General features: G+C 42.6%; 1 protein-coding gene across 2 annotated transcripts in view; it reads right to left on the reverse strand.

The window, feature by feature from the left end:
- col7a1 (collagen, type VII, alpha 1) overlaps positions 1-12,499 on the reverse strand; it is a 92,349-nt gene that overhangs the window by 34,540 nt on the left and 45,310 nt on the right. For both annotated transcript variants that reach the window (XM_053683526.1, XM_053683525.1), the window contains exons 44-68: positions 12,366-12,410; positions 11,491-11,526; positions 11,350-11,394; positions 11,203-11,238; positions 11,057-11,089; positions 10,246-10,278; positions 9,822-9,893; positions 9,588-9,647; positions 8,543-8,578; positions 8,370-8,450; positions 8,076-8,111; positions 7,375-7,419; positions 7,220-7,291; positions 5,634-5,678; positions 5,470-5,505; positions 4,892-4,933; positions 4,680-4,760; positions 4,546-4,581; positions 3,752-3,787; positions 3,516-3,596; positions 2,591-2,626; positions 2,414-2,485; positions 2,174-2,218; positions 515-550; positions 382-417 (exon numbers count right to left, since the gene is read on the reverse strand). In XM_053683526.1, the coding sequence (XP_053539501.1) occupies positions 382-417; positions 515-550; positions 2,174-2,218; positions 2,414-2,485; positions 2,591-2,626; positions 3,516-3,596; positions 3,752-3,787; positions 4,546-4,581; positions 4,680-4,760; positions 4,892-4,933; positions 5,470-5,505; positions 5,634-5,678; positions 7,220-7,291; positions 7,375-7,419; positions 8,076-8,111; positions 8,370-8,450; positions 8,543-8,578; positions 9,588-9,647; positions 9,822-9,893; positions 10,246-10,278; positions 11,057-11,089; positions 11,203-11,238; positions 11,350-11,394; positions 11,491-11,526; positions 12,366-12,410 (1,212 nt within the window). The remainder of the gene's footprint in view (positions 1-381; positions 418-514; positions 551-2,173; positions 2,219-2,413; positions 2,486-2,590; positions 2,627-3,515; positions 3,597-3,751; positions 3,788-4,545; positions 4,582-4,679; positions 4,761-4,891; positions 4,934-5,469; positions 5,506-5,633; positions 5,679-7,219; positions 7,292-7,374; positions 7,420-8,075; positions 8,112-8,369; positions 8,451-8,542; positions 8,579-9,587; positions 9,648-9,821; positions 9,894-10,245; positions 10,279-11,056; positions 11,090-11,202; positions 11,239-11,349; positions 11,395-11,490; positions 11,527-12,365; positions 12,411-12,499) is intronic.

The following is a 12,499-nucleotide window of genomic DNA, read 5'->3' on the forward strand; positions in this document are numbered from 1 at the left end:
CAAAGTGAATCTGGTGCGTGTCGTGTCTGAACGCAGGGTCTAAACGCGACTCGGACTCACCGTGGACCGAGCCGCTCTGACACACCGCACACGCTCCGAGCGGAACACGGTCACAAACAGCGACCGGCCCAAATAAAACCTAAAGGCCTTTGAGACGTGGATTTAAGACATTTTATTGCTAATCGAGGGCTTATTGAATAACAAAAAGAATCCTGAACTCACCGTGTCTGGTCTAGAGCGTCCGAGCGCACGTTAAATCAACAGTACGGTCGCGTCTTGTCAATACGTTATTGTATGTTACAGTGATAAGGCTTTATTTAGAAAAAGAACGCAGAAGAGAATGAGCAGGACAGATGGAGTGATTTAATACGACGGTCTTACGTTTCTTCCTGGGGGTCCTGTTTCTCCTTTTTCACCCTGTGCAATCAGACAGAGCCAAAAAAAAACAAAACAACACGACCAATCAAAGTCTGAAAATCTCCGTTCTACTTTAATATGAAAGAGTTTTTCTTACCTTCCTGCCATCCTCACCAGGGACGCCATCTTCACCCTGGTTTTTTTTTTTTTTTACAAAGGAAAGTCATTAAATTAACATACAATCCCATTAAAAGCAAAGACCGGTCATCTAGTGAAATTCTTATAATGCAGTCTTATTCGTGCTACGACGGGTGCTTATTAAGCTCTAGATTGAATGCAAATCCCTTCTTATGACATTTAAAGCTCCACGTCCTAGCGTACGGCCTGCGGGTTCGTTAAAGGTGCTAATCCGGCCCACCGGATTCTTTTAGAATCCGTCTTGTGGACGGTAATTGAATAGAAAGGTCGAGTCTACGTTATTCCACCAGGGGGCGACACTGGACTAGTGACAAAATGTGCTAACGATGAATAACGGTGCGGACAAGTCGTGTCGGGAAGACCGTATTTACGAGTCGAACGCACGTGAACGCCACCACAAAGTCGTATTTACGAGCGGGGATGTTCTTTGAGTTCAGAGTCGGGGGGTGGGCGTGTCGGTACGAAAACGTGTCGGAATCAACGTCTGCGACGTGCGTAGTCGACGGTGAATTTGTCGACATCGAACGCTTACTCGTCTCAGGAGCTGATTTCAGTTAGGACGTGTAGAGTTGAAAAACACGCTGTATTTTTCCGTAGTTGATTACGGCTCCGACCGGAGTGACTCGAACGCACGTGACGCCGTGAATTACGAACTTCCCAGGAGGGCTTGAACGCCCCGTGATTCTTCATTAGCGAGGTAAAAACGCGAAGCTAGCTCAATTAATAGACGGCTTCGTTCTGGCGATTTTGCTGTTGAGGTAGTATAGCCCCGCCCCATCCTGAGCATTTCGGTTCACGCAAGCCTACGAGTCCAGAGAACTTCTCACAGCTCGGCTGCAGAAAGATTTCTTTAACATGTCTGGAGAGAGAACATCAGACAATGATTTCTTTCTTGAAGTCCTTCAATTTCACCGCTGTTCTACATCATTTCTTTTGATCTTTGGCAGTAATCGTGATTAAACTGTAATAAAACATAACGAACGCCAGGAATGCAAAAACCTTTGACCGACAGTGGATATCATATTTATATACACAACACACTCTAGGAATATACCTCGATAGCTATGATATATACCTTTAATATATATACACCAGCTCGAGTTGATATACGGCTGTTTGTTTCAAGATTCAAGATTTTTATTTGTCACATACGCAGTTATATCCAGTGTAGAACTTGCAGCGAAAAGAAAACCTGGCCTACTGCTCTTTAGACTGTGCATTAAATACGGAATTAGATTTTAATCTCAAGAAGATCAGAATAAATCATTTAAAAAAAAAAAGATAAGAAATAAGAATGTGAAATATATATGGACAAGAAGTATCATTAATTCATATTATATGAATATGGTGGCTTGTAGGTTAAGGCTCTGGGTTACTGATCAGAACGTCGGGGGTTCAACCCCTAGCTCTGCCAATCTGCCACTGTTGGGCCCTTGAGCAAGGCCCTTAACCCTCTCTGCTCCAGGGGGCGCTGTATCATATCTGACCCTGCGCTCTGAGCATGCTGAGGTATGTGAAGAAAAGAATTTCACTGTGCTCTAATGTACATGTGACCAATAAAGACTCGTTATCAGTTCATATTTAGTATGAAGTTTCAGGTGTCTGCGGTGAGACTTACAGGTTTTCCTGGAGATCCTGGTTTTCCATCCTCTCCTGGTTTACCCTAAAATCACCCACAGAAGTCTTACTGACGGTGTCTGAACATCTGATTGCACACACTTTGGACTGCATTGTTGATCTGTATTTTATAATATCAAGCTGTGAAGATCCCGTACAGGTATGAAGAGGATATTCATTTGCGTGTGTGTGTGTGTGTACGGTATATAACGGTTTGAATTTGAGCATGTGCATCTCTTACAGATGTGCCTGCGGCTCCTGGAGGTCCTACAGGCCCCGGAGGCCCCTGAGGTCCTCGGAGTCCTGCTAAGCCCTAAAAACGAGTGCAAGTAAAATGCGCGTTATACTTTCCACCTAGTGGAAAACTGCAACAAACAAACAAACAAACAAACAAATAAATAAGGAAATAAATACTCACATCTCTTCCAGGTTCCCCCGTTTTACCAGGATCACCCTGAAAAGAATGAGACACCACGGTTATCTTGATTAACATTAAAAACACTTTTAAAAAAAAAAGGCAGGTCCGTTCATCCGAGCTCGCCATTTTATTATCAGAATATCGTACGTTCGTACTTACGACGCGTAAACGTCTACACATACCACCGCGGACGCAAGGTTGGGTCGGATTGGCTTAGTTTACACTCATTAACGAACAAATGAACAATTTACTCTTTTTTTTTTTAACGATGATTTTAATGATTATTCGTTACTATAGTTGATCGGTCTTCCTTCTTCTGTGAACATTCCGTATGCTACATGGACGGGTGAATTCTGTTGCTATGGGTTTCTATCGGTTAGTAGTCTGAGAGTGACGAGGTAACATCTGTACGGATAAAACTCATCTACGTTCTCGTCATCTGTATGCCTTTTCTGACAGCACGGGCTCGGCTGACGAGGCGAGGTGACTCGGCTTTGGATTAATGCAAAAAGGTGGATATAACGTTCTGTGTCGTATCCGGTTAGTTCAACATCTATGTACGTTATCCAGATGTTCAATCCAAAGCTCGTCATCTGCTTGCTGATGAAGAAGAACAATCTCCTACCTGCTCTATCGTATTACGTTTTATTCACGTCTTTAAAATTCTGCATGCTGTGACGACGTAGCTGTCAGCTTTCCTAATGCACACTAGATACTGTACAAAGTTGATAACGTTGCCGACGATAAATACCTAGTAGGCAGAGAGATAAAGCAGAATTTGACCAGCAAAACCCGGTTTTTAACCCCCAGATCTGCGAAAATAACTGCCACCGGAAACCAATGTCCAAGGGGTCAAAAACCTCACACGCTTCAGCTGAAACATCAATAAAAGATCAAATGGATTTCGATTTTATGTGGGTCTGACCCTTAAACCAGGGGATCCAGATGGTCCAGGTTTCCCATCCTGACCAGGACGTCCATCCAATCCAGCCGCTCCTCTTTCTCCCTGAGAGCACACACACACACACACACACACGTATAGCTGCTTACCGGCCAATTTAAAGTCAAAATGCGGTACACATTAGGTGCACGATTAGTCACCAAGTAAGCAGCCGAAGCCATCACGCGGATTTAATTAAATAAATAAATAAAAATTCGTACCTTCTCTCCTGGACTTCCTCTCTCTCCTGGGTCTCCCTACAGAAAAACAAGGGATGTGCTTTACGCTAGACATTATCGTTGGTTATTATACTACTACGCTCGTGTGGATGCAGGTTTTCAGAATACCTTCGCACTGGCCGCGTTTTGTAGCGGATTTCCAAGCGTGGACGTATGATAAATTCATTAGCCTCAAGTAACGAGCAAGTAAAAGCTCCCGTGTGCTGCCCGGTCCTGTGTTTTTGGTTTCCCGGTAACCAACCCTGACCGTGGCACGTTAGTACAGCGCGCATTAATGCAGACCGAGTGAAACAAACACGTTCACAATCACGTAGGAGATCGGGTTTGTGCCCTTGTGTCCGCAAAAATCTTTTATTCGAACCTGACTAGCGTCTATTTTCTTCCGGGATGCTAGCACAGGGCCTCACAACCTCTTTACGGCTCCAGATGGACGTTATGAATTTTCTACGACTCCAAGCCTTGACCAGCTTACTTGCTTCATTCTAAATAGTCTGAAATGTTTCAGGATATCGCCAGGTTCATTTTCTTGACTCTCTCTTGACGTTTTCCCACAAACCTGCACGACTCTGAAAAGATCATCTATCATCTGTACACGCTAACTAATTCTGGTAAAAAAAAACAAAACAAAACAAAAACATTACCTGGTGGAATTATGGGTAATAATAATGGTATTATTATGATCATATAGTTACACCATCAGGAGGCGCACGTGGTTTAAACATAGCTTCGTACAAAATAAAAACTCCTGCAAAATTTGAAAAATAAATATAACTTACTCTGGCTCCGACTGGTCCACGCTGACCCTCGGCTCCCTGAAATTACAAAACGAACAGTTTAGGAACGAGCGCAGATTGAATGAATAAAAAGCATTGTATTAATAAGTACAGCGTGAACCTAGTGCCGTCTTTACCCGTAATCCTGGAGCGCCCGGTATTCCCGCTTCTCCTTGTTGACCTTTACTACCGTGCTCTCCGGGGTCGCCGGGGTCTCCCTGTGTCAATATAGAAACAACAGCAGCTCATGTCAGCGTCACGGGACGTGAAAATGGACACCGTGTTACTGTTGTAGAAATAAAAATGGAGATCTGCACGTGTGCGTGGAAACATGGACGGTGTACTGTGCCTTTTCTCCTCGGTCTCCCTTGAGAAGAACCTGCCCTTCTCCCTGAAATACAAAAGAAAGAAGAGGAAGAAAGAAACCCGAGCGTCACTGACAGGACAACATGATAAATGTGCGAATGGGCGTTTATTTCGTTATTGATTATTACCGAGTCTGGGAAATAATGACCTTAAACACAAACGGGAACGCTAAATTTGAAGAAAACCTTTCACGCCCAGTGCTATTAAAGTTGCTGACGAAGAACAGTCATGGGAAAGAGAAAGTACTGTTATTGTTACTAAAGGTGCTTCTACATGCTTCTGAATTATAGGGTGTACTTATTTTTTAACACCCCCCCCCCAAACCCCCCACATACTGAAATACGTGGTCTTTTTTTTGTCATGTGAAGTTTATAGAAGTTGGCGAGGACCGCGTGATCGTTATTTAGGCCCTGATAAATAAAAACATAGAATTGAAGCAGGGTGCACTTTCTTTTTCCCCCATGACCGCACACTAGCACTGACAACGTCATCAAATAACAGCATTGAGGAAGTCATTAAAATGTACATCCTTTCATAATTTTAACATAAATATGGACTTACCAGATCTCCAGGAGGCCCCGGGGGACCTTGGATCCCCTAAAATAAATACAAAGCGTGACATTTACCGCGTGTGTGCGTGTATATGCTGCATTTATACGTGTACAGAGATTAACGAAGGGTGTATGCTTGCATTTATAAAGAAGAGTGTATGCATGATTTCATACCTGATCTCCCTTTTGCCCTCGTGGTCCCACAGGCCCTGGAGAGCCCTATAAGGCAAACACATAGCAGGAAATACCAAAACTGCATCGAATAGCGCATAGATGCAAATATTAGACTTGCGTTTGCGAACCCAAGCCGTTTATAATCATCACGCGACATATTTTAAAGTTTGATGATGCGTATGAAAAAAATAAATAAATGTTTAAATCATCAGGATTGTTCTGTAATCAGTCACAATGTTCACATACTGATCAACCATCCGACTGAGAGCTTAACAGGAATAAAAGCTGTTCACGTGTACGCCTCGATCCAGAGTAATCCGAGTCGAATGAAATGAACGGAACGTGACCGTTCAGACGAGGTAAACGGGCCGTCCTTTTCAGACTCTGTTCAACAGATCGATAACAGCTGTGTAAACAGTTGCGTCTGATTACTTTCTCTTTTGGAAGTTCTGCGCGAGTGTCACGATGTCCCCGGGGTATAACCCCGTGGTCCTGGTGAAATTCCCCCATTGGTCCTTCTCTATCACGGCCCCCTAATAATCCCCATCTCTGAGTTAGCTACATCACTCTTCTCTCTTCTCCGCTAATAGCTGGTGTGTGCTGGGCGTTCTGGAGCAATACGGCTGCCGTCGCATCATCATCCAGGTGGATGCTACACACTAGCGTTGGTTGATGAGTCCCCCCCATACTCTGTAAAGCGCTTTGAGTTTCTATAAATCAATAAAAAACGCTACATAAATGTGAGGAATTATTATTATTATTATTATTACTATTAAAAAAAAACAAAACGTTAAACCGAGTTTGATGATTTATCTTTTTTAACAATGCCTACAAAGACAAAAAAGGATTTGATCAAAAGTAATAATTACATCATCTCAACAGCATTCATTAAGTACTATTTAATTTGTAATCGTTAAAAACGTTTTTTTTTTAAAAAATAAATAATAATACACCACCGTACCGGCGATATCTCAGAAAGTGTACCACATAATCCTTTATCGCGATATCGATACTATATCAATATATCGCCCGGCCCTAGTTTACTGTTAAAGCGAACGTTGTGGAACATCTCCCTGCCGAGTCCCTGCGTATGAGCCGTTACTATAGAAACAATAACACGTTAATATCAACCCATCGTTCACGTTTTCGTTCATATTTCTCGTGCAGCTATTAGTACAGAGTATGGCTTTTAACGCCGGTAGCTTTCGAAGACGAGTCAACGCATCGCTATATTTTATTTTCAGCACTGCTTCGGAGTATCGGGCCGTGATGCAAATAATGTTAAAGAAGCAGTGCGGTTAGGAAGCTGAAAGTGTTGACTCTCATGCTTCTCGTTGTTATGGTAACGTTGACCCTAAACCTCGCTCTACACGTGTGCGTGACTTTCCATCAGATTACGTAACATGCGCATAAGTTACGATGCGTATAAACTGTTCTCTGTGCTACTAGTACATATGAGGATCATCTTTATGATGTAAAGATTCTCCGTAAAGGATGAGAACGCCGGTAATCAAAAGACGTCGGTTCATGTGAAAGCATAGGGAGAACAACCCGTGCTTTCACGCACGTGTGTGGGTGCGTCTTACGTTTCGCCCATGCTCTCCGGGATCACCCATGTCTCCCTTTTCTCCTGGTTGGCCTGTTTGTCCTGGAACACCCTGGAATATAAGATCCACTGCCAGAGGTTAGAAATGTGCCTGAGAAGTCTGGAAGTTCCTGTATAAATGAGGAATGGACTCACCCTCAGTCCACGCTCTCCTGGCTTACCGGGCAAGCCGGCCTCCCCCTGAGAACACACGATACGACAGGAAACATTTCTACACTTTAATATATGTTCAAAAATGGAATGTGTCTACAATAATAGTAAAAAAAATCTACTATAAAGAGAAGCACTAAACTACGGGAAGTCGATATTTGGCTTGACAACTCTTTGCCTATAAATAGGCACTACACTGTACGTGTAGTGTATACGCGATTGTACACGTGAAAAAAATACCACACGTCTTATTTAATGTCTACAAAAAATGCTCGATTTTGCTGCGGTTTTTTTTTTCTTCTTCAAAATTAGCTTCTTCTTCTTTTTTGCGGAAAAACTACTCGGATCGGCACGAGATTTGTTGGTGAATAAGACCTTTCGGCTGTACTCGTGACCGGACGCGCGCCGTGACTACGTCGCGTGATGCGTTTCGGCCCGGGCCTGCGGGAAATCGGCGGTGATTTTTTAAAAATCGCAAGCTCCTCCGAATATTACAGAGGGTCCTTGATTTGGCGTTCGTTTCTGAGATTGCGAAATCACAAAATCCTGGAGGGACTGAAAAAGGAACAACGAGATATTAGTTCGAACTAAATGACACGCGGACCTGAAATAAATTGTTGCGGGGGGGGCAATACTTATGCGAGCCACTGTATGCACACAGACTCACAAGCAGAAATAAATCTCACCGGAATTCCATCTTCTCCTTTGTCACCTTTTAGGCCCTAAATGGAAAATAATAATAATAATAATAATAATAATAATAATAATAATAATAATACAGAGCATAAAGTTAAACCTCAAACTGCTATCATGAGAAACGCATCAGTTACTGAGATATTGTAAGGTTAGGAAAGTTTCCTCTCTAGTATTCACATTGAAAAACGTAGAGATTACGTTCACAGAAATGGATGTTTATTTATAGTAAGCATGATTAAAATGATCAGATAGACTGAATTATAGAAAGGCTGATGGCGTCTCACGTCTTTCCCTTTGGGTCCAGCCGGACCTGCAGGCCCGGTATTGCCCGCCTCTCCTCTCTCTCCTGTTTCACCCTGGTTTCCCTGCAGCGGCACGGAGTGTATGATCAGTGTATGAAAGTACAGACGTGTCAGTAATGTCAATAATGAATGTTTACAAAGGAATCCGTGCAAACCTTCGCGCCAACTCTTCCGGCAAGTCCAGGAAGACCCTGTAAAAGTGACGACACTAATGAATCCTTTCATAGTACGTTTAAAGCATGTCGTTTCCCTATACGTAGAGCTTAACGTCGACGCATGGTGCACACCGCACCATTTCATCCCCCATTTTGGTGCTCATTGATCACACTCGTCTCACTCTGTTGTGTATTTGCATGTCATGTAGTCCTGCGTACTGTTCTGTGCTGCACCGTGCTCCAGACTCGAGTGTACGATAATGATAATAACGCTTCTATAAGAAGTTACTTATATAAAGGCAAAAATAAACCCAAACAAGGCATGATTCCTGCAGCCGCACAGTACAAACATAGCTAACCGGTATTACCCTTCCTGTTTTCTCGTATTTATCTTGTTTACGTACAAAACATTGACAAAGTGACGCAACAGCTCTCGCATTTATTTTCAGGAGAAAGCGGGATCCAGGGAACGAGGCACGCTGGGGGCGGGGACCTCTTGTTGTAGTGTCCGCGAGCGACTGTGTAGCAACATGATGCACGTTCCGGTGTATTGCGAAAGGGTCAGCTATTCTGAACGATCAAAGGTTGCGAAAGCTGCGTAGCGTGCATTCGGCATTAGAGAACGGGTTTTTTTTTTGCGGCACCGGTTGACCTTTATTATTATTAATCGCTCGATTTGTTCAGTTCATTCTATAGTATTTATACTCGCGATTGTTTCTAAGGCTGTGTTCAGCAAATCCTACACATTTGGCGTACACAATTAGAACAGAAAACATTTTTGTTTGCTGTCTGAACAGCAAAAATGTGGCAATGAGGACAAACATGACTACAGGCCTAATTTGATCCGGTCAGTCTGCAGTGCGGCCACTTGGGTCTAAATAATTTATTCAGGAAATAAATCAGACGTGTGTGATCGAAGCAGATTAAAAAATATGACTAATTTAGCTCTTGGTGTCATTTATCTATACGGGAGCTCTGCAATTACTGAGGAGACTTGAGAATAGTGAAAGCAAACACGCTGTTTCTCCGTTACAGTCGTACTGACCCGATCACCCTGCTCCCCCTTAGCTCCAGGCTGACCAGGTAGTCCTATTCCAGGAAGACCCTGAAAGAGAGAGGGGGGGAGAGAGGGGGGGGGGGCATATTTGTGATTTCAACAACAGAAAAAGCTGGTTAATGTATAACTGTGTTATTTATAAAAAATGTAAACTAAGTGATGTAGAATAAAAAAACGACGATGTGGTGACTTTGATACGTTAGAAGCGGCTACACAACGTACCCTTTCTCCTTTCTGTCCCGGCTCTCCCTTTTCACCCGCGGGACCGTCAAGACCTGGAGCTCCTTTCTGACCCTGAAAGATGAACAGATGGATCTCAGTACCGGGATCAGAAATGAAAAAGTGGTATCGTACCATCTCTAATATAAACCAGAGTTCGCGGCGCTTGGAAACGGACCAAAGCGACAAGAAAATAAAACGTTAAGATGTTTATTGACGATATTTTTTAATCAGTATTTCTATCATAGAGTTTTAATACTTTTTAAAAAAAAAAAAAAAAAATACTTTTAGGGCTAGCTGCAATATGCACAGATGTTACAGTCATAAGAAAGTGTATAAAAATAGTTTTAGACATAAAATCTGTCTTTTTTTTTTTTTTTTTTTTGCTATAATACAAGCCTGGAAGCAAACACATTACTTTTCTTACCTGCTCTCCTTTCTTTCCGAGTGAACCTGGGCCCTGGAACCAAAACGACAGTGAACATCATCATCATCATCATCGTCGTCATCATCATCATCATTGTCGGCATTGAGCTGAATGCATGAGGTCAGTGCGCAGCAGATGTAAAAGCTACAACAAGTTGAAACTATGCATAATCGTGCACTGGGAAAACATTTTCAGATTTTACTTTCATTAGATGGTATCAGGGCTGGGCGATTTGACAAAAAATATCATATCGCGTCACTGCAGGACATTTCTAGGATACACGATGAGTATCGCGATATAATAAATTTAGCTAACAAACTGTCTGCAAATCAGCAGTAAAATAAATAAAGAACATTCAACCGATGCTTTTCATTAAATGCCGACCAAGACAAAGAAGATCTTTAAGTTTTAGTTGTTTTTTTTTTTTTTTTTAAATGTCAACAAATCAACGGCATCCGTTCAGTAGCGTTTAATATTAGTGATGAATAAAAAATAGATCACCATACCAACGATATCTCAGAAAAGTGTATCGTATAACCATTTATCACGATGTTGATATTATATCGATATATCGCCCGGCCCTACGAGGTAGTTTCATTAGATGGTAGTTGTTGTTTTTTTTTTTCCATCCTTCCACCCAGCAGTAGCAGCGATTTCTGTCATTATTAGTATTTAGCATTACGTTCCTTTTTCTGGAGGTTTTGCACACATCCTGCACAATGCATCATGGGACTCGGGAACACTGGAGCCGGACTGAAGGATTTATAAGCCGCATAAACTCATAACGCGACGCATTCGAGCTTTAACTCACACCGCCCGGTTCGCCTTTCGCTCCGTCAGCTCCCTGCAAACAAACACACAGTGAAGATGTATACGCTGCACCGCATTCCCTCTGTTTGCTGCATTTAAATAAATAAATAAATAAATAAATAAATAAATAAATAAAAAGATCCTCACCTTTTCCCCTGGAAGTCCATTTGCACCTGGCAAACCCTGAAAACACATGAATATACAATTTCACAGCCTGCTGTCTCACACACACACACACACACACACACACACACACACACACCTCTACACAAAGGAAACACTCTGAATACTAACCCTAGGTCCTACGGATCCTGCGAGTCCTGGTCTACCCATATCACCCTAAACCATATACAAAACAAACACAGGACATATACGCATGTAGAGAGATATAATACAACAGAGGGGGGAACACAGAAAAGTGTCGGTGATACACACCTTATCCCCTGCTGGTCCAGGTGGTCCTCTTTCACCCTGAAAAACACGCATATACAAAGCACACACAGGCATCAAAAAAGCTGCATACAAATCTAACTTAAGCCACATCTGTAAAGGGGAAAAAAAAACATCTGTTCCAGTCTGTCAAGGACGAAACCTCAACACTGATGAAACCGGGCTCTAATCTCACTCACGACACGTCACTTTATTAATATTTACACGTCGCAGTCTGAATCAAACGTCATTTTAAATCTGGCTGGGAGTGATAAACAGAATTGGAGCGGGAGAAATTCACACACTCACATGTAGTTTCATGTGTGTATATATATATATACATATGTGTGTGTGTGTGTGTGAGCTGAATTTTTGCCACGGAGTTTCACTGATGTTTCTTCCGACCAGAGTACACTGTTCCAGTTAGTCAACCGCTGATTGTTCTTGGCGTGACGGCTGTTCCAGCTGCTTCCGGGTCGTCCTGCGACTCTTTTCCGGTGACTGGTTTCTCGTGTGCTGAGAAATCGAACCCTGACCCTAGCAACCAACGTCACCATGCTGCGTGAGATCTTCCTACCCGATATCTTTTATAACTCGATTTATCCGTGTGTAATCTTTACACTAGGCCCGTCACGACCATTACGAACGGACGTCACCAACTTTTTCGTCGATATCGTGACCAGGCCTACTTTACACACACGCGACTTTTTTCTTTATTCGTATTTCTAAGCACAGAGGCAAAAATGTGAAGTGGATACCTGGACTGGAAGTATATTAAAGAATAAAAATAAATGGTTTTCCTGAATACTTATTTCCCTTCGTTGTATATAATGTAGAACATAACTCAGAGTGAAATCTTCACTCAAGAAGCACTCACTCACCCTGTCACCCTGTGACCCGGGCTCTCCCGCCTGTCCACGGTCTCCCTACGCAAGAGAATCAGGATTAAGATTAGGGGGTTTCCCCCCCCCCATTTGAACAAAGAAACATTAGGCGAATAAACTTCAACATGTTT

Source organism: Ictalurus punctatus, chromosome 11 (assembly GCF_001660625.3).
Source record: "Ictalurus punctatus breed USDA103 chromosome 11, Coco_2.0, whole genome shotgun sequence".
Classification (NCBI taxonomy): domain Eukaryota; kingdom Metazoa; phylum Chordata; class Actinopteri; order Siluriformes; family Ictaluridae; genus Ictalurus; species Ictalurus punctatus.